At 39.5% G+C, this 26,859-nt stretch overlaps 2 protein-coding genes across 2 annotated transcripts; both read left to right on the forward strand.

Moving 5' to 3' along the window:
• The first annotated feature begins 3,309 nt into the window (after positions 1–3,309).
• Positions 3,310–10,099, forward strand: LOC140239008 (cytochrome P450 2U1-like). Its single transcript, XM_072318906.1, has 4 exons — positions 3,310–4,142; positions 5,436–6,073; positions 7,317–7,656; positions 9,737–10,099. The coding sequence occupies exons 1-4, from the start codon at positions 3,791–3,793 to the stop codon at positions 9,949–9,951; spliced, it is 1,545 nt and encodes a 514-aa protein (XP_072175007.1). The 5' UTR covers positions 3,310–3,790; the 3' UTR covers positions 9,952–10,099.
• Positions 10,100–20,190: 10,091 nt separating this feature from the next.
• LOC140238612 (uncharacterized) lies at positions 20,191–24,713 on the forward strand. Its single transcript, XM_072318513.1, has 5 exons — positions 20,191–20,195; positions 21,243–21,343; positions 23,270–23,611; positions 24,017–24,148; positions 24,709–24,713. The coding sequence occupies exons 1-5, from the start codon at positions 20,191–20,193 to the stop codon at positions 24,711–24,713; spliced, it is 585 nt and encodes a 194-aa protein (XP_072174614.1).
• The last annotated feature ends 2,146 nt before the right edge of the window (positions 24,714–26,859 follow it).

The following is a 26,859-nucleotide window of genomic DNA, read 5'->3' on the forward strand; positions in this document are numbered from 1 at the left end:
CTTAACAAAGTACTTGGGACAGGGGTGGGGCTTTCCTAAATATCTTCCTAAAATTCTTTCCTTGGTACATTCTAGAATACCAACTTCTTCCTAAGTCAGAAATGTGCATACTTGTAGTATCTCATCCTCATTTTCATATCTTCCTAAGTTTAGGAAAAAAGTTAGGAATACACTTAGGAAGAATACCACTTGGGAAAAAATCCCGACTTAGGAAGTAATTTCTTCCCAGGAAGGATTTCAGAATACCACCCTCGGTATTTGTATGCTTCTTGAACTGTGGAAGTTTTGCAATGTCAAGAGCTCTGCCTTTTTGTATTCGGTGTTGAAACCATAAATGCTGCTTAGTATCTCATTTGTCTTCTCCAAAGACACTTGACTTCATGGGGGATGGGATGTAGAGAGAGGATATCTACTAGTTTCAAACTGTGTGGGGAGTTTTAATTGTCAAGTGTTGTGAGATTTCTTCTGAAAGTCACTGCCAATGCATTCATGTCAGTATAGCTCATCAGTTTATGTTAAATTGAACATGTTGCAAATGAAGATGACTGTAACAGTTTGCAAGGTAATTCAGAAAATCGATAAGTATTAAAAGTAACCTGTGAAATAGATGTTCAATGTACGATGCAGGAATTCCTGACAGCTTGGATTCAGTAAGTGCAAATGAGGTGGAACTGGGTGCTTGTTCTTTGCAGTCATCAACTTTTTTTTTCAAGGTCATTTTATCAGAAATATAGATCATAATACAATATTATTGTTGCGCTCATCACCAGTGGTAATGACACTAAGCACCATTTGATTACTTTCCCTGAGTTGACAGTCCATGTAAGTCTGAGTAATTGTTTTGATCAGAAATGAATGCAAGTTACATCTCATATGCTCTGTCATAAGGTACTTACAGAAAGTTTAGTGTATGATGACACAGAGAATCTGTCCCAAATCTCATATATATGAAAGATTTTTCATATTTGCTATACCTGCTGCATCTCATTCTAGCTGAATATTTTACATTATGTAGAGAAAGGCAAAATAAACACCTTCGCCTAGATGCTGTGAATGCACCATAGAGTTGGCAGTTGAAGATGTGTGTGTGTGTGTGTGTGTGTGTGTGTGAGTGTTATATTGGATTGTTAGGAGGCATTATTTTATCAATTTCTTCACATTTTAATTCTGTACTACTTTTAATGCTCACATATTGCTTGCCTTTTATGGATGAGTGATTGGGATGTATTTGGAATTAGAGGTACATAGCTCAATACATGTACTCTGAAAACTCCAGACAAGGACTTAGTAAGTGAAGTAACATTGGAGGAATTTTAATCAATACAATGTAATCCCCCTATAGCAAAGTCCTCAGACCAGTGGTTTTCTTTCGTTACATCAAGATTACATTGTAGCTGAATAGCATAGTGTGTACAGATATATAGATGATAATTTTGGGACCTGAATTTTGATTTTTTTTTTTTTAATGAAAATTGTATGACTGTGTTCATAATAATGGGAGTGCACTGCATTTCAAAACATCTTTTACTGTGTTAGTAAAAGATGAGAAATATTTCTGAGTTTTATTGTCAAGTATGAAGCATGTGATGTCTTAATCACTATGAAAATTAAATTTGATGCACATTTGGAAAGGCTTTCCAAATCTAGAGTTTCAAAAACTGCACTTTTTATTTCCACCCACCTCCCCGCAATGAGTACATAACCGACATCTTGAATTGCCTTAATGTGTTACATTGTAACTGTTTTTTTTATTTTTATTGAGCCATGTTTCTTTCAGCAATGACATTCTTTTATCTCATGCTTTTTCCTCAAGTGTCATCCCATGCACTTCGCATCACATTGTTTTACATGTATATTTGAAAATTGTAAGCATGATAGTGTACAATTGTATATGACTGTTCAGCCATATTGAGAGAGCATAATATATTATTGCTTTGAAAGTCACGAGAAAATATGTGGTTTTCTGTGTGTAGTTTACCGTGTGTTTGTATCTTCTCATTCAGACATGCATGGATGTATCTGCTAAACCTTTCCTTCCAAACAAGTCATGCCATGTACTTTTTACTCGTGGGGTCCGTTTCATGGAAGTCTTACGAGAGACTTTTCGCTCATAAGGCACACTTATGAGAGGCTTCATGAAATGGATTTTACTTCTCTTTGAAAGTCTCTCATTATAATGTACTACATATGAGCAACTTTGGCCATTCTAAGATTTATGTAAAGACTTTTATGTGTCTTCATGAAACGGATCCCAGCTGGTCAAGGTAAAATGTGTGCTGTCAAAGGGAGAAAGATAAAAAAAGAAACACAGCAGAGAGGGGTAGAAGAGAAAAGGGGAAAAATACATTCCTGGAATCTGATTCATGAAGTCATCACATAAAAGTCTTTAAATAATCTTAGAATGGCCAAAGTCGCTCATATGTAGCTATGAAAGACTTTCAAATCTGTTTCATGAAGTCCCTCCTAAGTGTCTTATATGAGCAAAAAGTCTCTCATAAGTGTCTTCTATGTGCAAAAGGTCTCTCATAAGACATCCATGAAACGGACCCCTGGTTTGAGAAAAGGAAGGAAGTAGTATAGCAATTGAAAAACAACTGCAAGAGAAAAGTGGAGAGCGCTACACCTGAAGAGAGATGATAAATCAAGGACAGATCAGAAGCACTGTATTCATGATGAGACATGGAGGTGAGAACACATTGGGGATAAACAAAAGTGTAAGTGACATAAAATGCCAACTACAATGTGATGTAATGATCGGAGACAACCAGATACATAATGTCCAAGAGAAGAGACAAAAAAATAATACCAGTCCTGTACAGGATACCGCTTCTTAATAATTTCAATGATTGTTCACCACTTTGCTTCATGAAAATAAAACTACAAGTGTATTACCATAAAAGATGCCTACACAAGTTGTTACTACTAAAAAAAAAAAAAAAAAAAAAAAAAAAAAAAAAAAAAAAAAATAGAAGTATTGATATCTCACAGGCATTCTCACGTGATTAATATCCTTACTTTACAATGTGAAATTTGCAGCAGGAATGCCAAAATCTGTACACATATTTTGTGTTTAGGTTCTAAGACACACTGTAAATGACAACACATCGGGAAATCCGTATGTTTCTTAATCACTTTTCCGTTTAATTTCTTTTTAACCCACCACCGTAACATCATCACAACTTCAAGCAAAAAAAAAAAAAAAAAAGTACAGCGCTAAGGTCACATGTTATCAGTATAAATATGATAGCCCTTTTGGGGATATTGAGATTCGGAAGCCACTTCCTGGAGTTGTGATTGACCCGAATTGATCTCCCTGCTTGTTTTGTCTGCCTTGATGCAGATCTTGCAAAATATCTGGAGTACATGTATTCGGTTCCTTTTGGACACCTCACAATACAAATGTCATGTGTTTGTGACCTCCAATACTTTGTTTGTATACCACAAACAATTCCGCTATCAGCTAAAGATTACATGATACAAGGTGAACTGAATGGTAAATACCTCTTATAAAGCAAAGCCCCTAAGGAGCCTGGGGTTCGTCTGTTCAATGAATTCACTCTTGCATACAAACCTCATTCATTCGAAGATCATTCATAGAACTAGAGGACTATTGATCTACGTGCTAAATCGTTTGCAAAGGCATACTGCATAAACCGAAGGCAAAATTCTCGGGAGCGGAAATCGTGAGCGGAGAAGCACAGAAGGTGGCTGTGCATAATTTGTCGAGCACTAGTCCCGAAGCAAATGCGGAAGCGTGGTCTCACACTACAGAAGCAATAAAGACCTCAAAATGTGTGGTTTCTTCTCGAGTACAACCCTTCTCGTGTTTGTGATAACGTGTGTGGTGGCGCGCCTGGTGTTGACAAAAACAACCAAGAGTTCGGGGAAGCTACCACCAGGACCATGGGCCTGGCCCGTCGTTGGCAATCTTCCAGCCATACTCTACGGCGGGCAGCCCCATCGAGCTCTCGCTGGTCTAGCCGCTAAGTTTGGTCCTCTGATGACTGTCAGTGTGGGGCCAAGCAGCAAGGTGGTGGTGTTAAGCAGTGCACCTGTCGTGAAGAAAGTCTTAGTCGAAAATGCATCATTTACGTCTGATCGTCGAATACCTCCTTTACTTGAGTTGGCGTTCTCCACAAAGGGTAGGGTGTGTCGAAACTTGACCTGTAAAGTACGTTGCAATAAAAGGATAATTGTGTCAATTACATCATTTGTCACTGAACAAAAAACAAAAAGTGTAACACTTTGCCATATTGATGTTGGGCAGAGCGGTAGGCACCTACGCCAGATATTCCATTTCCAGTGGCGGATCGCCAGGCGGGGAGCACACCGGGCGACCCCAATTTTTTGTTAAAACAAATTAAGAAATAAAAAGAAAAATGGGGGGGGGGGAGGGGGACGTGCGCCCCCTTTAATTTTGTAAAGGCGCCCCTCTTTACGGGATTCCTGGATCCGCCCTTGATTTCCGTGCCCTCCAGAAAGGATAGGCCTGTATTGTTCAAGTGTTATTTGTGATTAAATATAATCGATGACACATAAATCCACATTTTAAAGTTTGTCGCTCTGCCAACTGTATGAAAAATGTTAAATTTAGTACTAAACATGTTGGATTTACCATTTCATTATTTTTAGCTGGATGCTGAATACGGATTAGGAATATTATTAATTTAGGCCTACATTACTGTGAAAGCTACCCTACAGTGTGCTCCTTTTACTTCAGCATAAGACGAAGTAAGAACAAGGCTCATAAGACTGTTCTGCTTGGATTTGATATGACTCATTGAGCTTTACATCTTTCATTAATGAAATCCTGCGTCATTTTACCAAACAGAACATTTAGTATATTATGATGCTGATGATGACATGTCAAAGACAAAATGTCGATGGAGAATATGTGCTATATATCGTGACGTCATGCCCATTGTATAATGCACTATACCATGAATATGACGTCATAGATAGACGATAGTTTTTTGTTTTCGTTTTTTCATCAGTATGCTTTTAGTTTGATCGGTGCTATCAGTGCTAACGTAAACGCATTCACATCAGCGGTGCACTGTTAGATGTTCATCTGCGCTATACATGTAAACATATTTATTCTAACAAGTTTATTGTTTATTTCGAGATTCGATAGAGGGATATAAAGCAATCATATCAGGCACTGTTTCGAGCTACTAGTGAAATAATAGATTCCTTGGTGACAGAAATTGCACTATTTTCTTGGGAGCTGCGCCCCTCAGAAAATAGTGTTATTCCTTCGCACCTAGGAATTCATAATTCTAACTGGAGCCTCTCGGTGCATGCATGGCCCCTATAGGCCTACTGTATACCTCGATAAAGCTGCACACCGTGCCATTTTCCATAAGAATTTCGCCGTATCTACTAACCCATCAGTCATGAATATTTCTGTTTCTTTGTTTTACGCGCAAAAAAAGGAAGCGTGATTTTTGAAAACGGAACAACATGGAAGACTCATCGGAGAATAGTCCTCAGCGGTTTCCGCAAAGGTCTGAGTAGTTCCTCGGCCTTTAACACCACCTTGAAGAGCTCACTACTTCACCTACGCTATCAACTCATGCTCCGAGAGAATCAACAGTGCCAGCCAAGTGCCGAAATCAGCGCTGCGATCGCCGAAATCGTCTCTTCGTTGTGTTTCGGCCACTGCCTCGACGTCCGAACAAATGCGGACATCGCCGAAGCACTCGCCGCCGTGGAGAGCATGTCCAGGGGTCTGTCGGGAGTATCCCTCGCACACATATTCCCGCGTCTTTTTTACACGCCCCTGTACAGCAAGCTACGCCGTGATATAGACAAATTCAAGAGCATACTGAAAACAATCGTCGGCAATCATCAGAATCAAGTCAGAGATGGTGTGCCCATTCACGAGGATATTGTGGACCTTTACTTGAAAGAAACATCTCGAAGGGACGAAAATGGCGCGAAAAGCGAATTTGACGCAGACGACATTTGGAGGGCGATGTTTGACCTCTTGGGCGCGGGAACAGGAACAACTTCGGAGACGCTGATGTGGGGAATTCTCTTCATGTGTTTAAACCCAAGCGTCCAGAAACGGGTATATTTTTCTTCTCAATCATAATCATCAACATAGCTTACCGTCAGATTAATAGGAATGTCAAAATAATAGGTGGTTTCACTAAGCATAGTTCGGTGAATGCTCGTAAAGAGGAGAAAAATAATTCCATGTTTTTAAGCTGTTAAGGAATCAAATCAGTCCGGCTCTCGAATGACATAGGCTTTGATGAAGTTGACATCAGCATCAGGAAAATGTTTTGACCACTAGAATCTGCGACCAAAAAAACAACAACACAAAACAAAAACAAAACAAAAACAAACAAACAAACCGTGGAAAGCGTCGGAAATTGATATATTTCTTAATGATTTGTCCTGCCCTGTGATAGATGGTGAGGCAGAGGATATAGCTTTATAGGAAGGATATTTTTTAAGAATGTCTACATGCAAAACCGAAAATGTGTTATGGCATTTTAGCTGTACTGCAGAAAAGGTTCATTTTATACGTTCTATCAGTTAGTGAGTGCATAATATGCTTTCTACATCTAACCCCTAATTATGTTGAAGGGTCTCTGACGTCGCAAATAGACATGGAAAGTAATATAGCTCAAATAGATTTTGACTTTTTCCTTGTAAAAAAAGAACTCATCTCAAGTCTTCTGTCTTTCCTTTCTTTTTTTTTGACCGAGGCATAATTCAATGCTTTCAACAAAGTGAGTATGTTTCCTTCCTAATTATGTTATCAATGGGAGAACGATTTGCTTATTGTTGTCACATATTCATCTTACGAGTTATAGTAAAATAAAGATGTGCCTATATTTCTCTTAGAGACCTCACCGAATTAACGTTTTACAGTACTCTCCGCATTGTTGGGTATATGACAGAAAAAACAAGTGTATCGGTTGAAGCGATAATATCCGGTTACCTGACTTGCCGGATACGTGTATACCATGAGCTGTTGGTGCAAGTGTGTATGGGAACAGACAATGTTCACGATATACATGCACGTTTGCAGCGGACTCGCTTTGCGCTATGCAATGTCACCCAGCAGCTGTGGAATACAATACACATTTTTTACACTGTGTTGTTTAGCAAAGCGACCTTTCAAACTTCATGGAGAAAAGTTTTGGTAATCTACTACAGAGACCAAAGTACGGTGACAGACTTAAAGTAACTGTATAATGCTAATCATCTAAACTTGGCGCATAGTGTCATGATTGTATTTGAGTTTATTTCCTTGTACCAATGACATTTGTGCTTGCTTCCACTCGTTTTCATGTTTAAAGGTCCAAAAAGAACTTGATAGCCACACAGTCTCGGACGATCCCAATGACGTCATACTACTCGATAGACGTGCTTCGCTACCGTTCACACACGCTGCTGTTCTTGAGCTTCTGCGCTGCTCTTGCGTCGCTCCGCTCTCCCTTCCGCGCGTGACTTCCCGTGACGTCACCTTGATGGACTATACCATTCCGAGCGGGACAGAGTTGTGGGTGAACGAGTGGGCCATAAATAGGGACCCCAACGTTTGGACGGATCCGGACGAATTCAAACCAGACAGATTCCTAGACGACGCGGGAAAAGTTGATCGCGGGAGCAGAGATGCGATCGTGGTATTTGGTGAAGGTGAGCATTCCGTGAGGTGAAGATGGCAGTAACTTCGTGTTGCTTCACGATGGAAGCAAAACTAAAGTTGTAAATAGAAAGAAAAGATGCCTGTGAAGTTAAGTCATTACTAGATTATTGTGCACAGTCAATATACGAGGATAACATCTACGCGTTTCCATCGTGGAGTAAGGTAAGGTTACATACACTGATAAGCCGTTTCGTAGTTCGACTTTGCGCACGAGCAGAAAAGAGGCCATAACAAGCATGTTCGTTTAAGTTCATTGCGATAAGTATCTGTGATGTAATGATTATTCATGCTTGATTGTGAGGCTTCTCTGGTCACCTGCTGGTCAATGCAAATTGACCAGCAGGTCATTGTGTCTCTATGAAACGATTGAAGAGCCTCACCAACTGAGAGGAAAAAAAAAGAAAAGTCATTTTCCGAAATGTGCACATGCGCTAATTACGAAATGGCTTATTAAGGTAACTGCTTCTCTTTCTGCTGTCCATGTAGGAACCACCTGCTCCATTCAATATTATCACACTTCCATTTTTACACCCCATGGCAGCCAACACTGAACAAGAAGTAAGAATGAGACATTGCGAAAGGATCGGGGGGGGGGGGGTGGAGGAAGAAGGAGAGATGCTCATGTAATGTTTGTGTGCGTACATAAGAAGCTTCTCTGATTTTTGACAGAAGTTTTATTTTTAATGCATGCATGAATGAACATTTTTACCTTACACACCTCAAGACGTATTCTATATATCTCGGTCTTATAAATGCCATTCAATTTATATCATTCGGAATTGTCCATCGAAGCTATAAATCAAAGTATAATCCTTCCAGGGCTGTATGTAACAAAAAGTCAAACTCTGATTGTTATAGGTAGGCGTTGATATTTATTCAAACGTCAGGATTTTTCCTCTCTCAAACGTGAGATTGGTTGAGATAGTAGCCTGATCGTGATTGAATTTAATGTGTGAAATAAACGAGTCTTATGGTACTTTAGATTCATGAGATCTTAAATTGTGGCTTATTAACATGACATACAATCATCATGACATTTCTTAATTGGCGGTCGACAAGCCTCATGCAGCTAGTAGATCAGTTTACTGATGTTTTAAATATCACGCCGGCAAGATGAGATGTCTGCAAGGCAGTTCTTATTGGTGGTTGGCCGATGGTTGCAGACGTCAACGGCTTACCTGCGACAACCTAAGTTAGTATTAACTGATTCGTGAAAAATAATTTCTAGCCGCATAAGATCATTTTATTCCTTGTTGTAAGTTTGATGTGTACAAAGGGGTAGTTCTGGGGGAAAAACATCTCAGAGAGGGTAGTATGAGAGGATCTGACAGAGGAGATCAGCGATTAGCAGCAAGATTTTTCGCTACGGTAGTACGAGTAGGAAATACATTGTAATGCAGACGCATAAGGGTGTGTATCTAGTACATGTACAGGGGACAGCGAATGATGGAAGGGTTATGAGGCGGCAGTATACGAGAAGAAAATAATGCAGACACGAAGGTATATGGTATAGAATAAAATGACCAACAGCATGAGGTATAGCGATATAGGTAGTACGACTACGGAGAAGAAATGCAAGACGCAGGAAACGAGGATTGTATGTACAGAAAAAGGCGAGTGGAAGGTGTGGTGAGAAGAAAGATGGTTTCGTCGTTTTGAACAGTACGACAAACGAGATGAAGTGAAAAATGCTTGAGAAGAGGATTATATAGAAAAAGCCCGTATAAGTAACAACCCTGCTTAAAGGTGTGGCGAAAGGAGACATGGTTTTGACGTTTTGAACATGCTGACAGATCGTTGTCAGAACATATTTCATACTTATTTTGTGTACATCAGAAAAGGCCGTAAATTTGAATTTATCATTAAACCACTATATCCGCGATCCCGTTTGTGGGTCATGATACACATTTTAACGAATACGTCACAGCAGGCATTAATGTTTGACTAAACTCTATCTGTCGCAGCATCGAAGCGTAACCTAAATCCGCAGAATGGTGACACCTCAGCAGTTCTCTTCGTGTTTTTCTTTTCCTTTCAATTTGAATCAATTGTGTTTCTTTTATGATACAGGCAGACGGAAATGCCTTGGCAGAAACTTGGCAGAAACCATGCTCTTCTCGTACTTCAGCAACATCTTTCGCTGGTTTGAATTTCGCTTTCCCGACGACGGCCGAGCCTTGCCGAATGTCAACGAAGGTAACTTCGGACTGACGTACAGCCCTCCTCCGTACGAAGTCATCATTACGCCGCGCAATTTGAACAGCCAATCATCGAAGAGCTCCTGATCGGACCAACGTACGAGGTGCTTCCCTTCCCTGGTTAAAGGTTGATGGACTCGGAATTCAAGAGAGCGAGACTATCGAAAAGTGTCATCAGGATCTCTGATTCTATTACGATCTCGCATCAACGGCGTGATTCCGTACTGAGGAGTTGGGGGGGGGGGGGGATTATTGGCGATAAAAGCCCATAACCGGACCGGCGCAGCCTTGGGGGGGGGGGGGGGAGGGGGGGAGCTTGGTGCCCCCTCCCCCCACACACACTTTAGGGATCAATAATGTCACACTCTTTTGCATGAAAAATAAAGTGGGAGGAACGTGGAAGCAAAAATCTGAAGATTTTTGTTCTTGTTGTTGTTGTTGTTGTTTGTTTGTTTGGGTTTTTTTTTTTTTTTTTTGCTTGTGAGATGACTTTCGGCGGAAAGTCAGACCTTAAAAGTATGGATGCCCTTTTTTGTTTGTGAAATATCTGAGCGAGGGAGCGGAGCGACTGAGCGGGGGGAGGGTGTGGGGTGTGGGAGGGGGTATCCCCCTCCCACACGAGGAAGATTTTGCATTTACAAACCTGAAATTCAGCCATCTGGTGTACACTTTTGGTAAAATTTTGGATTGTTTTCCTTTAAAAAAACACAAGTAAGAAAATGAAATATTCATATATAATTGAATGACTAAATCGTGGTATTTCAGCTCTTGCTCCGCCTGTGCGACATCACTTTGAAGGCCTACTCAAATAGGGCCTATCACCGGCGTAGCCAGGATTTGATCTTGGGGGACCGGTTAGATGCTCCCGAGGGGGTGGAAGGGGGTGTTTCCCCCTCCCACAGTGAGAACTTTTTGCATTTTGATGTTGTGCATGGTGCAGTTTGATGCATTTTTTGCGTGTTTTGTCGACTTGAAACAGTCCCACATGTTTAAAGGTAGGGAATCCCATTTGCATGCCTTAAATGAAGAGTTGTATAAATACAGTGGTATGTTGAAGAGAGTTTTAGAAACTCCCATAAAGTATTGAAAGTGCACGGAAGGTAACATTTAGTACATTTTTATTGACCGTTAGATTTTGAATTGAATTTTTTTCGGGGCTCACCGTAAATTCCAGTACATTGCTAGGCTACCTTTGCAGACCCATGCACTGCATGTGTGTCCATCATGTATATTTTGTGAAGAAAGTTCATCAAAACTTACAAACATTTCTATATACATTCTTGCCACACACTCTATATGTTATTACATCAGCTCTTATACTTAAAGATTTGTGTTTATAGATAAAAAATACAGAAGACTGCAACAAAAAGGCTTAAGTGTGGCTGACACACAGAACTACTGAGTAGTTGAGTTTTGTGCATTATTCAAATTGTAGATAACTGTTGACTTCCAAATTTCTCAGCAGTGGCCTAAACAAGTCCCCTGAGGTTCATATTTAATGTTTTGCTGCATTTTGGGAGGTCTGTAAAAGGTATCCCCTACCTTTAAGGTAGCAGTACATTTTGATGTAGATTATTATTGAACAATTTTGCCTATAAAATTGTATCATTTGAATAAACGTCTTGTATTAATTATTACACTGAACATCATGAACGCGACCGAGCCCGACGGAGCGGAGGGAGCGAGGGGGCGGGGGTGGGAGGGAGGGAGGGGGGGGGGGGTGTCCCCCCCTCCCACAGTGAGAACTTTTTGCATTTTGAAGTTGAACATGGTGCAACTTGATGCATGTTTTTGAGCGTTTTGTCGACTTGAAACGGTCCCACTTTGTTTAAGGTAGCAATATATTTTGATGACAATTATTATTAAACAATTTGGGTAAAAAATGGTATCATTAAAATAAACTTCTTGTATTAATTCTTCCACTGAATGTCATGAACGCGACCGAGCGAGCGGAGCGAGCGAGGGCGGGGGGGGGGGGGGAGGTTGGAGCGGAAGTGGACGGAGAGAGACGAGCTGAGGACCTTTTTTTTTTTTTTTTGCTTGTTAGCTCATGAAACCCGGAAGTGGGCCCCACACTTTTGAAAACACTGCGCCGGCCCTGACTGGAACGATGCGATAATTATATAATATTGACTGGCCTCGAGGGAGATACCAGAAATATTGCCCAAACTGAAAGAATATTGCCCGAGTCGAAGACGAGGGCAATATTCTTTCAGTGCGGGCAATATTTATCTGGTATCTCCCTCAAGGCCAGTCAATATCATAATTATTACCTATCCCCTAGGTAAATTAAGAAAATATGTGAATACAGCTATACACTATGATATAGATCAAGCCACATTTTACTACCTGTAGATCATCACCAACATGTCGAATAATTGAAAAATTGTTCATCAATGTATATCATTCAACTCCAACTTCAAAGATACATATGTAGTTGTAACAGGCGAACTTCAAACATCTGAACGCTTTTACACTTTATTTTTGCTTCTGTTTCAATTTGGAGAGTTGTAATAACTGATGGTCACTGTGCAGTTTGTCATTGTTTGACGCGTCGTGCTGCTGGAACTTGTGGAAGTGGTCGACCTTGTATGAGTTGATTTATCGGCGTTCTTCTGCGGTGCGTGTAATCGACACGCAGCGAATTCCTTGAATGTTTTCTCTTCGCGGTCGATCGGAATGTTTACATGAGGTGGGAAGAGAAGGAGTGGAATCTCTCTTCCCATCTCCCTGTTTTACAGTTCACTCCCGTTATAACGAACACGCGGTTATAACAAAAATCTGGTTATAACAAAGTAAAAATTTTGGCTGCAATGTGTATACACTCTATGTATTTCTATCGTTTATTTGTTCGGTTATAACAAAATTCCGATATGACGAAAGAATAACTGCCGGTCCCGAGGATTTCGTTATAACGGGAGCCCACTGTATATGTAAAACCCCGGATGCTCGTAATATGCTCTAATATCGCCCGCTGAACTCCCGACCCTGCAAAATAACAACTGTAATTGCCTCGCAAAACTACCTCGTATAGGTAATAATTATATAATATTGACTGGCCTCGAGGGAGATACCAGAAATATTGCCCAAACTGAAAGAATATTGCCCGAGTCGAAGACGAGGGCAATATTCTTTCAGTGCGGACAATATTTATCTGGTATCTCCCTCAAGGCCAGTCAATATCATAATTATTACCTATCCCCTAGGTAAATTAAGAAAATATGTGAATACAGCTATACACTATGATATAGATCAAGCCACATTTTACTACCTGTAGATCATCACCAACATGTCGAATAATTGAAAAATTGTTCATCAATGTATATCATTCAACTCCAACTTCAGAGATACATATGTAGTTGTAACAGGCGAACTTCAAACATCTGAACGCTTTTACACTTTATTTTTGCTTCTGTTTCAATTTGGAGAGTTGTAATAACTGATGGTCACTGTGCAGTTTGTCATTGTTTGACGCGTCGTGCTGCTGGAACTTGTGGAAGTGGTCGACCTTGTATGAGTTGATTTATCGGCGTTCTTCTGCGGTGCGTGTAATCGACACGCAGCGAATTCCTTGAATGTTTTCTCTTCGCGGTCGATCGGAATGTTTACATGAGGTGGGAAGAGAAGGAGTGGAATCTCTCTTCCCATCTCCCTGTTTTACAGTTCACTCCCGTTATAACGAACACGCGGTTATAACAAAAATCTGGTTATAACAAAGTAAAAATTTTGGCTGCAATGTGTATACACTCTATGTATTTCTATCGTTTATTTGTTCGGTTATAACAAAATTCCGATATGACGAAAGAATAACTGCCGGTCCCGAGGATTTCGTTATAACGGGAGCCCACTGTATATGTAAAACCCCGGATGCTCGTAATATGCTCTAATATCGCCCGCTGAACTCCCGACCCTGCAAAATAACAACTGTAATTGCCTCGCAAAACTACCTCGTATAGGTAATAATTATATAATATTGACTGGCCTCGAGGGAGATACCAGAAATATTGCCCAAACTGAAAGAATATTGCCCGAGTCGAAGACGAGGGCAATATTCTTTCAGTGCGGACAATATTTATCTGGTATCTCCCTCAAGGCCAGTCAATATCATAATTATTACCTATCCCCTAGGTAAATTAAGAAAATATGTGAATACAGCTATACACTATGATATAGATCAAGCCACATTTTACTACCTGTAGATCATCACCAACATGTCGAATAATTGAAAAATTGTTCATCAATGTATATCATTCAACTCCAACTTCAAAGATACATATGTAGTTGTAACAGGCGAACTTCAAACATCTGAACGCTTTTACACTTTATTTTTGCTTCTGTTTCAATTTGGAGAGTTGTAATAACTGATGGTCACTGTGCAGTTTGTCATTGTTTGACGCGTCGTGCTGCTGGAACTTGTGGAAGTGGTCGACCTTGTATGAGTTGATTTATCGGCGTTCTTCTGCGGTGCGTGTAATCGACACGCAGCGAATTCCTTGAATGTTTTCTCTTCGCGGTCGATCGGAATGTTTACATGAGGTGGGAAGAGAAGGAGTGGAATCTCTCTTCCCATCTCCCTGTTTTACAGTTCACTCCCGTTATAACGAACACGCGGTTATAACAAAAATCTGGTTATAACAAAGTAAAAATTTTGGCTGCAATGTGTATACACTCTATGTATTTCTATCGTTTATTTGTTCGGTTATAACAAAATTCCGATATGACGAAAGAATAACTGCCGGTCCCGAGGATTTCGTTATAACGGGAGCCCACTGTATATGTAAAACCCCGGATGCTCGTAATATGCTCTAATATCGCCCGCTGAACTCCCGACCCTGCAAAATAACAACTGTAATTGCCTCGCAAAACTACCTCGTATAGGTAATAATTATATAATATTGACTGGCCTCGAGGGAGATACCAGAAATATTGCCCAAACTGAAAGAATATTGCCCGAGTCGAAGACGAGGGCAATATTCTTTCAGTGCGGACAATATTTATCTGGTATCTCCCTCAAGGCCAGTCAATATCATAATTATTACCTATCCCCTAGGTAAATTAAGAAAATATGTGAATACAGCTATACACTATGATATAGATCAAGCCACATTTTACTACCTGTAGATCATCACCAACATGTCGAATAATTGAAAAATTGTTCATCAATGTATATCATTCAACTCCAACTTCAAAGATACATATGTAGTTGTAACAGGCGAACTTCAAACATCTGAACGCTTTTACACTTTATTTTTGCTTCTGTTTCAATTTGGAGAGTTGTAATAACTGATGGTCACTGTGCAGTTTGTCATTGTTTGACGCGTCGTGCTGCTGGAACTTGTGGAAGTGGTCGACCTTGTATGAGTTGATTTATCGGCGTTCTTCTGCGGTGCGTGTAATCGACACGCAGCGAATTCCTTGAATGTTTTCTCTTCGCGGTCGATCGGAATGTTTACATGAGGTGGGAAGAGAAGGAGTGGAATCTCTCTTCCCATCTCCCTGTTTTACAGTTCACTCCCGTTATAACGAACACGCGGTTATAACAAAAATCTGGTTATAACAAAGTAAAAATTTTGGCTGCAATGTGTATACACTCTATGTATTTCTATCGTTTATTTGTTCGGTTATAACAAAATTCCGATATGACGAAAGAATAACTGCCGGTCCCGAGGATTTCGTTATAACGGGAGCCCACTGTATATGTAAAACCCCGGATGCTCGTAATATGCTCTAATATCGCCCGCTGAACTCCCGACCCTGCAAAATAACAACTGTAATTGCCTCGCAAAACTACCTCGTATAGGTAATAATTGGCAATATGATGAGGCCACGATAACGTTGAACAACAGTTAGCTTGTTTCAAAAAGAATGAGGCGAGTGAATAGGGCGGCGGCCGAGAATCCGGGAGTAACTACAGTTGCACGTTCGATCGAGAGGCGAGCGCCTATTGCCCTAGATCTAAAAATCATGTATTTCATTAAAGTAATCAAAGTGTTTGCACACTTCAACCTATTTGTGTAACTCGATGTTTCACATAATTTGTATCTCTATTCCATACCTCTTAATTCATGTAATACAAACTGAAGATTACAATTTCATATAAAATCTTAACCATATTACAGTATAGAAATAAATGCGAATACGTTTCACACACATACACACACACACACACACACACGCACACACACATGTACAACAAACGTGTACACAGCGCCCCCCCCCCCAAAAAAAAAAAAAAATGATAGAGAGAGAAAGAAAAAAGAAAAGAGAACCAATCTGACTTCAACCGAAGACATATATCAACTCCCTTGGAAACATTTCACCTCTGATAATTGGAATATTAATTGAGTTGTTCGCATTTACACACGAAATTTGCACGTAAATTGTGAGAACTACACGCAGAAACTATGCAAGAATGGCTTATAAGGGCTCCATTCGGATAAAAGATTCTCATAATCTTAGTAAAAAAAAAAATGACATTCGCATCCTTCTGAAAACCTTCGTGTGACACACAGGCGCGGTGGAGCACCCCAATTTGCATCTCATTATCGCCCCGTTCTATTTGAATTTCCAACGGGCATCCACGGCTGCCCGAAACTGTGTGCATGAAAAAGTCAAATCTTTACCTTCTCCTTGTGCCACTATGCGTGCCGCTAGTAAACTCAAACTTCCCACACTATCTAAGTTTTTAAAAACCTTCCTTTTGATGAAAAAATTATGAAATTTGCTGCACTAGAACTTGAGATATTAAAGCGTTTTGAAAATCACCTCTCGCAAAGCATGCTCTCTGTTTTTTTCCGACTGGACTATGGCCGGGCTCCAATGTGTCCGAAACTGGCAACATAAGTTCATCAGGCCTCAATCCATATATGGTGAAAGTTTTCGCTTTGTACCACCTGTACTTTTTGAGAAATCAACTTGTTTCTACAGGGTTTGGAATAGAAAATTGTAGTCGGCGAAACAATTGAAAATGACGTCATTTCTTTTCCCGTAATATTGGGCATGCGTGGTACGTGAGATTCAGGATTTCGTGCTCATTGTTGGTTTGCACGTGACGCAGTCAATTTTGCCGAGTGTCGCACGGCGGTGATTGCTGAGCTGCTGCCGCGCACGCTGCATGCAGCAATGCGTTGTGTGTGCTGTGACATGCAACGCCACAGTGACGCGATTAATTATACATGGGACCGACCTGTACGCTTTGCGTTCGTGTCATTTTTGACATCACCTTCTGTTTTTTTCCGACACAACCATGGCCGGGAATATTATGGTATGAAATTTAAAATGCAAGCAGATAAATAAATTTTGGTGTACTTTGTTTGAGTGGCGCTTTTGTTCCGCAATCACACTTCGTGAATTTTAGGATGATTTTCGAGGCATATTTTTGGTAATTTTGCTCGCCAGGTTTTCGCTAAAATTTCACATTTTATCATTGTCAAATCCTTTAATATGTTATATGTGCATATTCGGACATGTTTTCAAATTCAAACTAACTCAATTTTAATCCGAAAATAGGTTTCCTGCAATTGTTATTAGCTTGAGAAGTTGTTTACTTTTTCTCAACTACGCGAGTACATGTTGTTTACTTTATGCAAATGAGGCTCGGCTGCCGATGGATTTCTGCGAGATAATTGGGGTGCTCCACCGCGCCTGCACAAGAAGTACTTTGGCATGACTAAATACATTTCGGGCATAAATTATGAAAGGTAAGCTGAGGTTTTCACATAACGATGTCACACCGTAAATTTAATTTCAAAATGAAAGTAAGCAGAAAAATATTATTTTAGATGTGATTAAACTTGAGGTGATAGAAAAAAGTGACAATTATCATAAATCAATGGCTGCTATAGCGAGATAATTACTTCCTTTGCATAAATCAAGTCATTGACGATTAGTATATCTGAAGCAATGTACTGCAGTTTGTAGAGGTTTTGTTCTCACCGTGTTTGAGCCAATAGAAACCAGATTAAAAAAGAATCATATACTATATACATTGCTATTCATGGGAGTGACTGAAATCTCAAATATATTATTGCAACGCGTACAGCTACGTCCTCAGTCAAACGTCAGTGTAAGATTTGTCGTCAATATATTAGTTACATTACACCACTCCGCCATGTTTCGGAGTTTTAGCCCATTGCCGCCGCTATGTATTGATAAATTTGCTTCATGTTTTGCGTTAAATACTTCAATACACTAAGCGATGCTTATTCTGTGAAAATTGTATTGAATATTGTGTCTCTTTGTTAGACCGTGAAACACTAGACTTTGGTTCATTTCTCTCAGGTACACTGCACTTTTCTCTACACTTCACCTCGCCAATATGTTAGACTTCCCTGCACCACAGTTCTGTACTTCACTCTTAAAGGGGCCCTGAAATCCAAATGCACATTGATTTGTGTTGATTTATGATACCCTCAACATCACTTTTGCGGTGAAACGAATATCTAGAAACATTCCATACATTTTTAATGATTTTTTCTTCTATTTTTCTTCAGATTACTCGGGAACGCCCACAAAAAAAATCCTTCCAAACCAATCAATATTAATATTCTTGAGATGACCTCATCTGTCAATCATTGCTAAGGTACTGAAATGTTTAACAAAAGACATTGGAATGCACCTTCCCCTCGACTCGGCATAACTTGCATGTTCCCTCGCCATGTCTGTTGTTAGTCACATAATATGACAGAAACATGCAAGTTATGCTGAGTCCAGAGGAAGGTGAATTCCAATGCCTTTTGTTAAACATTTCAGTACTTTAGCAATGATTGACAGATGAGGTCATCTCAAGAATATTAATATTGATTGGTTTGGAAGGATTTTTTGTGGGCGTTCCCAAGTAATCTGAAGAAAAATAGAAGAAAAAAAATCGTTAAATATATATGAAATGTTTCTAGATATTCATTTCACCGCAAAAGTGATGTTGAGGGTATCGTAAATCAATACAAATCAACATGCATTTGGATTTCAGGGCCCCTTTAAGGTCTCCCTTTCAACGTCGCTTAAGTTTCGAAAAGTTCATAAGGGTTCGAAGAGATACATACGCTGGTTCTGATTTTTATGTTCGAAATCTTGAACGTATGACAACGTAGCAATTGATACGCCATGCAAATGTTGAACATTCGTTGTCTGAACGTTTTGCACGCTGGATGTACGTTCCCTATTCGTCCGCCCTTCGCTCAAATAGGTTCCGGCGTCTATCCCATCTAAAACTTTGCTGAAACGAATGCGTAACGTACAATACACAGCGTTAATGTGACAAAATGCTCAAGAATGGTCAGCGCATACACGACATATTCCATCCTGGAATATACTTCAACTTTCGCAAGGCGTTCATCAACGCATTTAACGCTTGTCTACCGATGGAGTAATCATGTCCAGCGCAGGAATAGCCTTTTTGTCTGTTGAGTAGATCCTTCAGCTCAGCACCAAACACAAACAGGAATAAAGTTTGTATAATTATTTGATTCACTTTACTCCTTCTGATAGGATTTTTTTTTGTCCCTTCAGCAAAGTGCCTGAATAATAGACTACTAGGGATCCGTATAGTTACAGGACGGGAAACTCAAGAGTATACCCACTGCCTGAGAAAAATTATCTGTGAATATAGTTGATTAAAGGTTGTTTGATTGGTGATTATTTCTGTTTCAGTGGTGATCCCTTCTTTGAATATTATTCTCGTGAACAAGCACTTGCGAAATATTTTGGAGGTCGGCCTACCCTATAATAATCATATTGAAGATAGATTAACATCTTACTGACTTTATTGTTATTGGAGAGATTTTGGTGAAGATAGCAAAATTTTGTAATCAGATAGATATTAAATTATTTTGATAAACAGCAAAGCATGTTGACTAGAGCAGCATTATTACATAATAGCAGTCGAATGACTGTACTATATCATTGATTTTTTACACTATGTATATATATATATGTATATATATATATATATATATATATATATATTTTTTTTTTTTTTTTTAATACTGAAACTCACATTAATGGAAAATATCTAAAACAATATCCATGGCAAGGCACCGGAAGTTGCTGCATTATGGGAAGTTGGTTTGTTGTATGCGTGGGGAAAAGCGAAGAAAACTATTTGATTGTGACAGGAGAGGTTGGTTTGTTGTGTCCGACATTCTGTTGTGTCAGACCTTGATCTTTCACTGTATCAGCCCTTGTAATTATGACTATCAATATTTGTGCTAAAAGATTTCTACAGTTATATTTTGTTACATTTTGTCATCTCACCACTGTGATTTTGCATATACTTTTTAAAATATATTGCATTACATTTTTGTTTTTGTATTTTTACTTGCTTACCCAATGGGGTAAATGAGTTAATAGCCATATAAGGCGGCATAATAATGGGCGTAAGTCTGACAATACGTTTGCCTTTTTTTCGCAAAAAAAAGAAATCTAGGGTATTCGAGTGTGTCTGGATTTTTCCAAATTTGTCCGGAAAATGGTTTACGTTAGGCATCCTGTAGTGTGACAGGGTAAAAAAGAGCGTTTTTACTTTCACGAAACGCCAGGGTTTTTGTTTATTTTTTTTTGTTCTTTCTCATGTAGTGAAGTTACAGAATGTGGCCAAATTGAGCGATGAGCTTTCTGATTGGCCGTTGACTGTCTCCCCCTCTCTCTCTCTCTCAACGAACGAAGGCTCTTATCGTTTTTCGTTGTTGTTGTTTGTTTGGGGGGTTTTTTTGGTTTTTTTTTTTTTTTTTTTTTGGTTTAATATGGCAATATCATTAAAATATTACCATGGAAAGTTGGCGTCATTGGGGAATTCCCGCCGTTCCCTTGCAGTCGAACTTATTATGTTGTGACGTGCCCCTTCGCTTCACTTCAGCACCCGGCGCTTGGCAGAGTCACACCTTCGACTTCGAGTGACAGATAACAGTTATTTGCATTTTGTGTTATTTGCAAGTTGCCCCTGTGACAGCATTCAGAACATTTGTCATGTTCAGGACTTACTAGCAGCTCATGAAAGCATCTAAACTCGTCCTTGTGCCGTAACCTACGGGGAGCTCTGAAGACGCAGCTACAGAGGCCGACAAAACGAGACACACTTGAACGGGGCCTGGCCCGCATGGTCCAAGCGTTGTGCGATTGATTTTACACGGATGTGTGCCACCTGCTTGTAAAGGGATTGATTACACCTGGGCCCTGTCTTATAAAACTTGTGATAGAAATCAATCAATCACAAATCTCTTGAAAGCTGCAATCAATCACAACCTGTGAATGATTGATTGCAGTTTTCCGTCTTAATTTCAATCATAACTTTTTTATAAGATGGATTTGCATTCAGTCGTAAAGTTGTGATTGATTTGAACCAATCACAAGTCTTTATAAGACGGGGCCCTGGGTTCTTTCAGCAGCTCTTCGGGGAAAGCTTTGGCGTTGACTGATCACAAAAGCATGCACGGTGCGTGGTTCCCGTTCGTGTCATTTTTCTTGACGGTACAAATATCTGCAGGTTGGTAGCAAAGTTTTTGCTTAAATAAGCCAGTTCATGGTTCCAATCTGAGCATGTGCAGATAAAGGTCATTGCAGACCTTCTCTTGAAATAGATTTGCAACTGAGGTATTCAAAACCTAGATAGGACTTCATGACAACTGTGTTGTAAATGAACCAGGTGCAGATTGGTGAATGTGCATTCTTTTCAGCAACATTAACAAAAGCCATTCATGCAGCACTGACATGAAAATTACCACTTCCTGCATGGCTGTTTTCAACTGCTCTTCTTGAAGACTATTCCATAGTTTGCAAAGTCTGTGGTTAGAAAGGTTATTGCAGATTAGTGCTATGTGAACTGACTTATTATTATGAATATTATGTCGTAGAGTGCGAGCGAAACTGGGTTGCTTTAAACAGAAAACAGACAATGCCAATACAGACAAGGACAGTGCAAACTAAATTTGGTATAGGAAAGAACCAAGCAAAAATTATGTAATTATCGAAAATACAGAACAGTTTTACATAGGTACACACTCGTATACAATGTTAGAAATGATGTAGGATCCTATACAACTGCATGTAACAATTTGGACTCTGTTAAAACATGCTGATAAGGGTTTACAAAGTTTTTCTCATCGGAGTTCTACTGCATAGGTGTATCCAGTATACACGTGTAAACACTGCAAGATGACACCCCAAGCTGGTGTTAAATTTCCGGTGTTCATTTGTGGTGTTAGATTTACACCTCCGGGCGTCACTGCAAAATATATAGAATTGATATTTTTTACTAGTTTCTTCTTGTCGATTTTGAACTTCAACAAGACGATCAAGAATTTTCCGATAAAGTACTAGGTGTTTCAAAAAACATTTCCCACTTTTGATCATTAATAGTTCAAAAACTATTCATCCGATAAAACTGTCATTGATATGAGTAATAGCTGAATAGTGTACAATTTTGTTAAAGGTGATTTGGATGTGAAAGCATAAATCTGTTTCATTAAATCTAAGATTGATTTTGAAGTAAGGTTTCAGATTTTGGTCAAATCTTAACCCTCTATACAAAAATGAACTTTGCACAGGAACCAATGATGCAAAAAAAAAGTCCCATTTTTAATGTTATATGTTTTGTGTTCAAAGTAAGTTTACTGACGTTTATTACACATCCTTTTCATATGGGTGTACCTTACAAGGGCATCTGTACAGCAGCAAGAACATTTGCAACAATAATTCTCTGTACTGCACAATTCCTTATATGAATGACCCATGCAGGGGCCGGGGGAGGGGGCTGAGAGCCAATGGGGGAGGGGGGGGGGGAGGGTCAAGGGTTGATGTAGGGTAACAATAACCCCGGATCCCAGGATGAATTGCCTTCGTACAGTCGAAGGTGTTGTGATTTTTTCCCGATTTTTTGTTTCGTTTTTGTGCCACTTTCTTCTTTTTTTTTTTTTTTTTTTGGGGGGGGGGGATGCGATGGGAGAAGAGCCAAAATGGAACGGGCTGTTCCGCAGCCCCCTTTTCTAATATTGACCATATTATGTTTTTTGTTTTTTTATCAGAGTATCAATGGCAAGTAGGCCCTACAAAGCATTTTATTATACAGTGTATTATACAATACATGTATTTCGCAGACAACGCAGTCTAAATAATTTGCATCAAAATGAAATTTACATTAGTGTGACAATGGAATCATCTTTGGCGAAAATGGAGGAACCTATTGAAACTCCATGCGTGTAAAATATAGACACCTCCAAATAAGGGTCGATATTCATAACTTCCGTGCAGTTCATTTATAAGGTAACAAATGCCGTTTTTATTTATATTTGTTTGTGTTAATAAGGTGTTGGAAATAAAAACTAAATAGATAAAGATTAATAGTGCAAAAAGTCATCAGAAATAAAAACCACAATGATAACACCCAATAATATTTTGATTTCTCGAATTTCAGGTTTGGTTATAAATAACGCATGGTTTGAGTCCGGTGAAATTGGGTCTTCGGCATCGCTGGAGTACATTGTCCACAACATTAGGCCATACGACGTTTCGGACGACATCAAGTGCTCACTCAAAAGTGGATTCTATAACTGCTCGACGCCCACGGGTGCCTGCGGACACAATAATCGCACGCAACTGGTCCTTTCCGAGAAAATTAATGATAGATCTTGGAACTGCGACATCGAAATCACAGACGTGCAAGAAGAAGATGTTGGAGAGTATTTTCTCTGTCAGTTGGATCACTCAGCCGATCCACCTCGGTGCAAGAATGTCCACAAGACCTATCTCATTGCCTGTCAGTGACACATACACTTTTATCCAATTCCTGTTACACTTTCAGAGTATAATTGAAAGTAAAGCACAAGTACTGGTTGTCAAGGCGGGTGCGGGTAAACTGATGATGGTTGTGTGTTTGGGGATTAATATTGTGGGTATTAGTAGTGATTTAGGAAAGCTATGAACAGGAGAATTAAGATGAGAAACAATGTGAATAATACCGACTGCCTGAAGTTTGTGTGGAATTATGCTTTGAGTTGTATAATTTGCAAAATTGCAAACTGTGGTAATGACGCTTTTTAACAATTCAGCATAACATTGTGTCAAAGAAGGACGAAGAAAAGAAATGTACAGAAATCACCACTGTTTCCTTAGCCCGGTCCTTCTTGGGTTATACCTCGCTTCTCCTTTCAACGTCTTGCAGGGTACATAGATGAAAATAATGAAAGATGCAACATCACCTACGATCGAGTTACAAGAAATTCGTTGAAGACTTGTCAACTTCCAGCAACAGGTAAAACCACACCCGAGTCACTCTCTGAATCCCCCTCAAGTTGTATGTTTGATGCCCTCGTATTGCTTATCACATTTTATAATTATCTCGTACAGCATAAATTGTATATAAACTGATAACCGTTAACAGTTATAGTATGTGATCGTGCATCACAAAAACCAACAAAAAGTCGCACGGCAAGATTTTACTTGAGAACCAAATAGGTGAAAAGAATCAACCTATATGATAGTCATAAACAGTCGTAAGTTTTTATAATGTTACGAAAGAGGAATTCTTCTACATTCTTATTAAGGTTGGAGCATGGAACGAAGTGGCAAATTGTGTGTGTGTGTGTGCGCGCGTGTGTAGAGGGGGGGGGGGTTCTTGCATATTTTTTCTAGCTGGTAGAATATTCCCTTCTTTGTTGTTGCTATTCCCGTCTTTGTCCCATTTATCGCACGGAGCACAGCTTGTTATTCAAGCCACATTACCGAAACATGTTGATTAGACCCTATACATTTCCTTTTAGAGGCTCTGTTATTCTCACGAAACACTTTCTTCCATCTTCTTAGAGCAGGGAGGTGGGAATAAAAGAGTGTGCACATTCTTTCCATTATTTATAGATTAGGAAAGTTAGGAAAATCCATTCGAATTTTGTATTAAGTTGTATATATATATATATATATATATATATACACTGTTGGTCAAAAAGGTGGAATATTTTTTTTTCTCAAACTTTAACGGCATATCTATTACAATGTGCTTGGAAAATGATATGTTTAATGTATATCAATCATTTAACTTTGTTATCTTGCCGCTTACACACTTTCACAGTGATTTTGAACGAGTATATGTCTAAATCATAAACTATGGGCATGAAACAACATTGATAATATTGCAAAAGAAAATTTATCAACAGAAATTTTGTTTTAAAGTCATTCAATTTTCCAGAAAACTTGTTTTGTGATTCCATTGACAAGTTCACATCAAATTGAGTCATTATTCTTAAGAGTTCACATTGGGGTGGGCATTTTGGGTATTTTCATCCCGGGTATATCCGCCCCTAGCACGAATCAGTGTGCGTAGGCGTTGTGGCATGCTGTCCACCAGGTTGTTGATGACGTCGACAGGTATGGCTTCCCACTCTTCTCTCAACGCAGCTGCCAACTCCTGCAGATTTTGAGGAATGACCTCTCTGCGGTTGATGGCTCGGCCTAGGGCATCACATGCATGTTCTATGGGGTTCATATCTGGCGGACAAGCTGGCCATGGCAACTGCTCAACCCCCTCTACCTCTAAGAATTCTCTAACTACAGCTGTCCTGTGCGGTCTAGCGTTATAATCCTGCAGTCGGAAATTGAATCCATACTCATGTCTTTCATACGGAAGGCAGTGGAACTCCAATATCTCCCTGCAGACAGCGGCGTTCATCAGATAAGTAGACGCCACTAGTAGTGCCACCCGACACCACTAGTGGCGTTTTTCCTCCGTAATGGATTCCTGCCCAGACCATCGCTGTGCCTCCTCCATCTTGGGTTGTCTCGTAGACACAGTCATCTCGAAGGCTTTTCCCAGCTAACCGACGAACTCGCTGTCTCCCATTTCTACGGTCAAGGATGAACTGGCTCTCGTCCATGAAGATAACGTGTTGCCAATGTCCCAGTGGAAGCGTCCTGTGCTGCCTGGCCCAAAGGAAACGAGCTACCCCGTGGCGAACCGTCAGGCGTGGACAGTTCAGTTTCAGTTTATTTTATTTAATCACGGCAATTTGCTTCAGCAAAGCTGTTCTTCTGCAAATCCGTGAACAACATAGAAATAGCAGAAATACATACAAATTGAATATACAATAATAATGAAATGAACAAGTATCAGGTATAGCAACAAAAACAACGAAACATTTAAAAAGTACAGCAACAAAAAAAGGAAAACGGAGCAAATACCCTAAAGGAACATGTTATCTCAACAATATCAAGTAGAGACAGGGAGAGAGAGAAAAAAAAAGAAAGAAAAATCCTGGGCAGTTCTTTAGGCTACAGCAGATGTACATCAAGAGCTCGTTTGAAACTGGACAGAGAGAGCTTACATTTCAGATCATAAGTTAACCTATTCCAACACTGGACTCCTCTAAAGGAAGAGTTCTTTTTCCGACTTCTGTTTTTACCTTACACAGCATAAATTTCTTCACACTGTTTCTCAAAAAATAATTCGTTATATGTTCTTCAAAATTTTGCAAAACATATTCTGGAAACATTCCATTAGAAATGTTATACATAACATGTAGTAATTGCTTGTATCTTCGTTTTCCCAAAATATCTAATGACAAACGATTGTAGATCGCTGAGGTCGAGTATCTTGATTCAACCAAAAGGACAGTTTTCAACACTCTATTTTGAATGATTTGCAACTTGTCAGAATCCGTTTTTTGAAGATTGCCCCATACAACGCTGCAATTATCGAATTTACTCTGAATAATGGATTTATAATATACAAGAGCAGCTATTTCAGTTATTAATACAAAATCGTATTCTTTTCAATAAATACAGACTTTTCACTGTGCTTTTTATCACCCTATCCACCTGTTGGCTCCAATCAAGATGTTGGTCGAGATAAACTCCTAAGTATTTACAGCAAGTAACAGAGGGAACCTCAGATTCGTCAATACTGACTCTCAACGCCTTGCTTCTAATCCTCTTTCTGGAACCTATTAACATCGCTTCACATTTTTTCACATTCAGTGCAAGTGAGTTTACTTCCAACCATTGTGACAAACACGA

The sequence above is a fragment of the Diadema setosum genome, chromosome 15, assembly GCF_964275005.1.
Source record: "Diadema setosum chromosome 15, eeDiaSeto1, whole genome shotgun sequence".
Classification (NCBI taxonomy): Eukaryota; Metazoa; Echinodermata; class Echinoidea; order Diadematoida; family Diadematidae; genus Diadema; species Diadema setosum.

What these genes read in the sequence shown, in the direction of transcription:
- LOC140238612 (XM_072318513.1), top strand. An exon ending in GACGGTACAAATATCTGCAG is followed by an intron (nt 21,344 to 23,269) that starts GTTGGTAGCAAA and finishes CTCGAATTTCAG; the next exon opens with GTTTGGTTATAAATAACGCA. An exon ending in CAAGACCTATCTCATTGCCT is followed by an intron (nt 23,612 to 24,016) that starts GTCAGTGACACA and finishes AACGTCTTGCAG; the next exon opens with GGTACATAGATGAAAATAAT.
- LOC140239008 (XM_072318906.1), top strand. Translation starts at nt 3,791, where the DNA reads ATGTGTGGTTTCTTCTCGAGTACAACCCTTCTCGTGTTTGTGATAACG. An exon ending in GTTGGCGTTCTCCACAAAGG is followed by an intron (nt 4,143 to 5,435) that starts GTAGGGTGTGTC and finishes GCGCAAAAAAAG; the next exon opens with GAAGCGTGATTTTTGAAAAC. An exon ending in ACCCAAGCGTCCAGAAACGG is followed by an intron (nt 6,074 to 7,316) that starts GTATATTTTTCT and finishes TCATGTTTAAAG; the next exon opens with GTCCAAAAAGAACTTGATAG.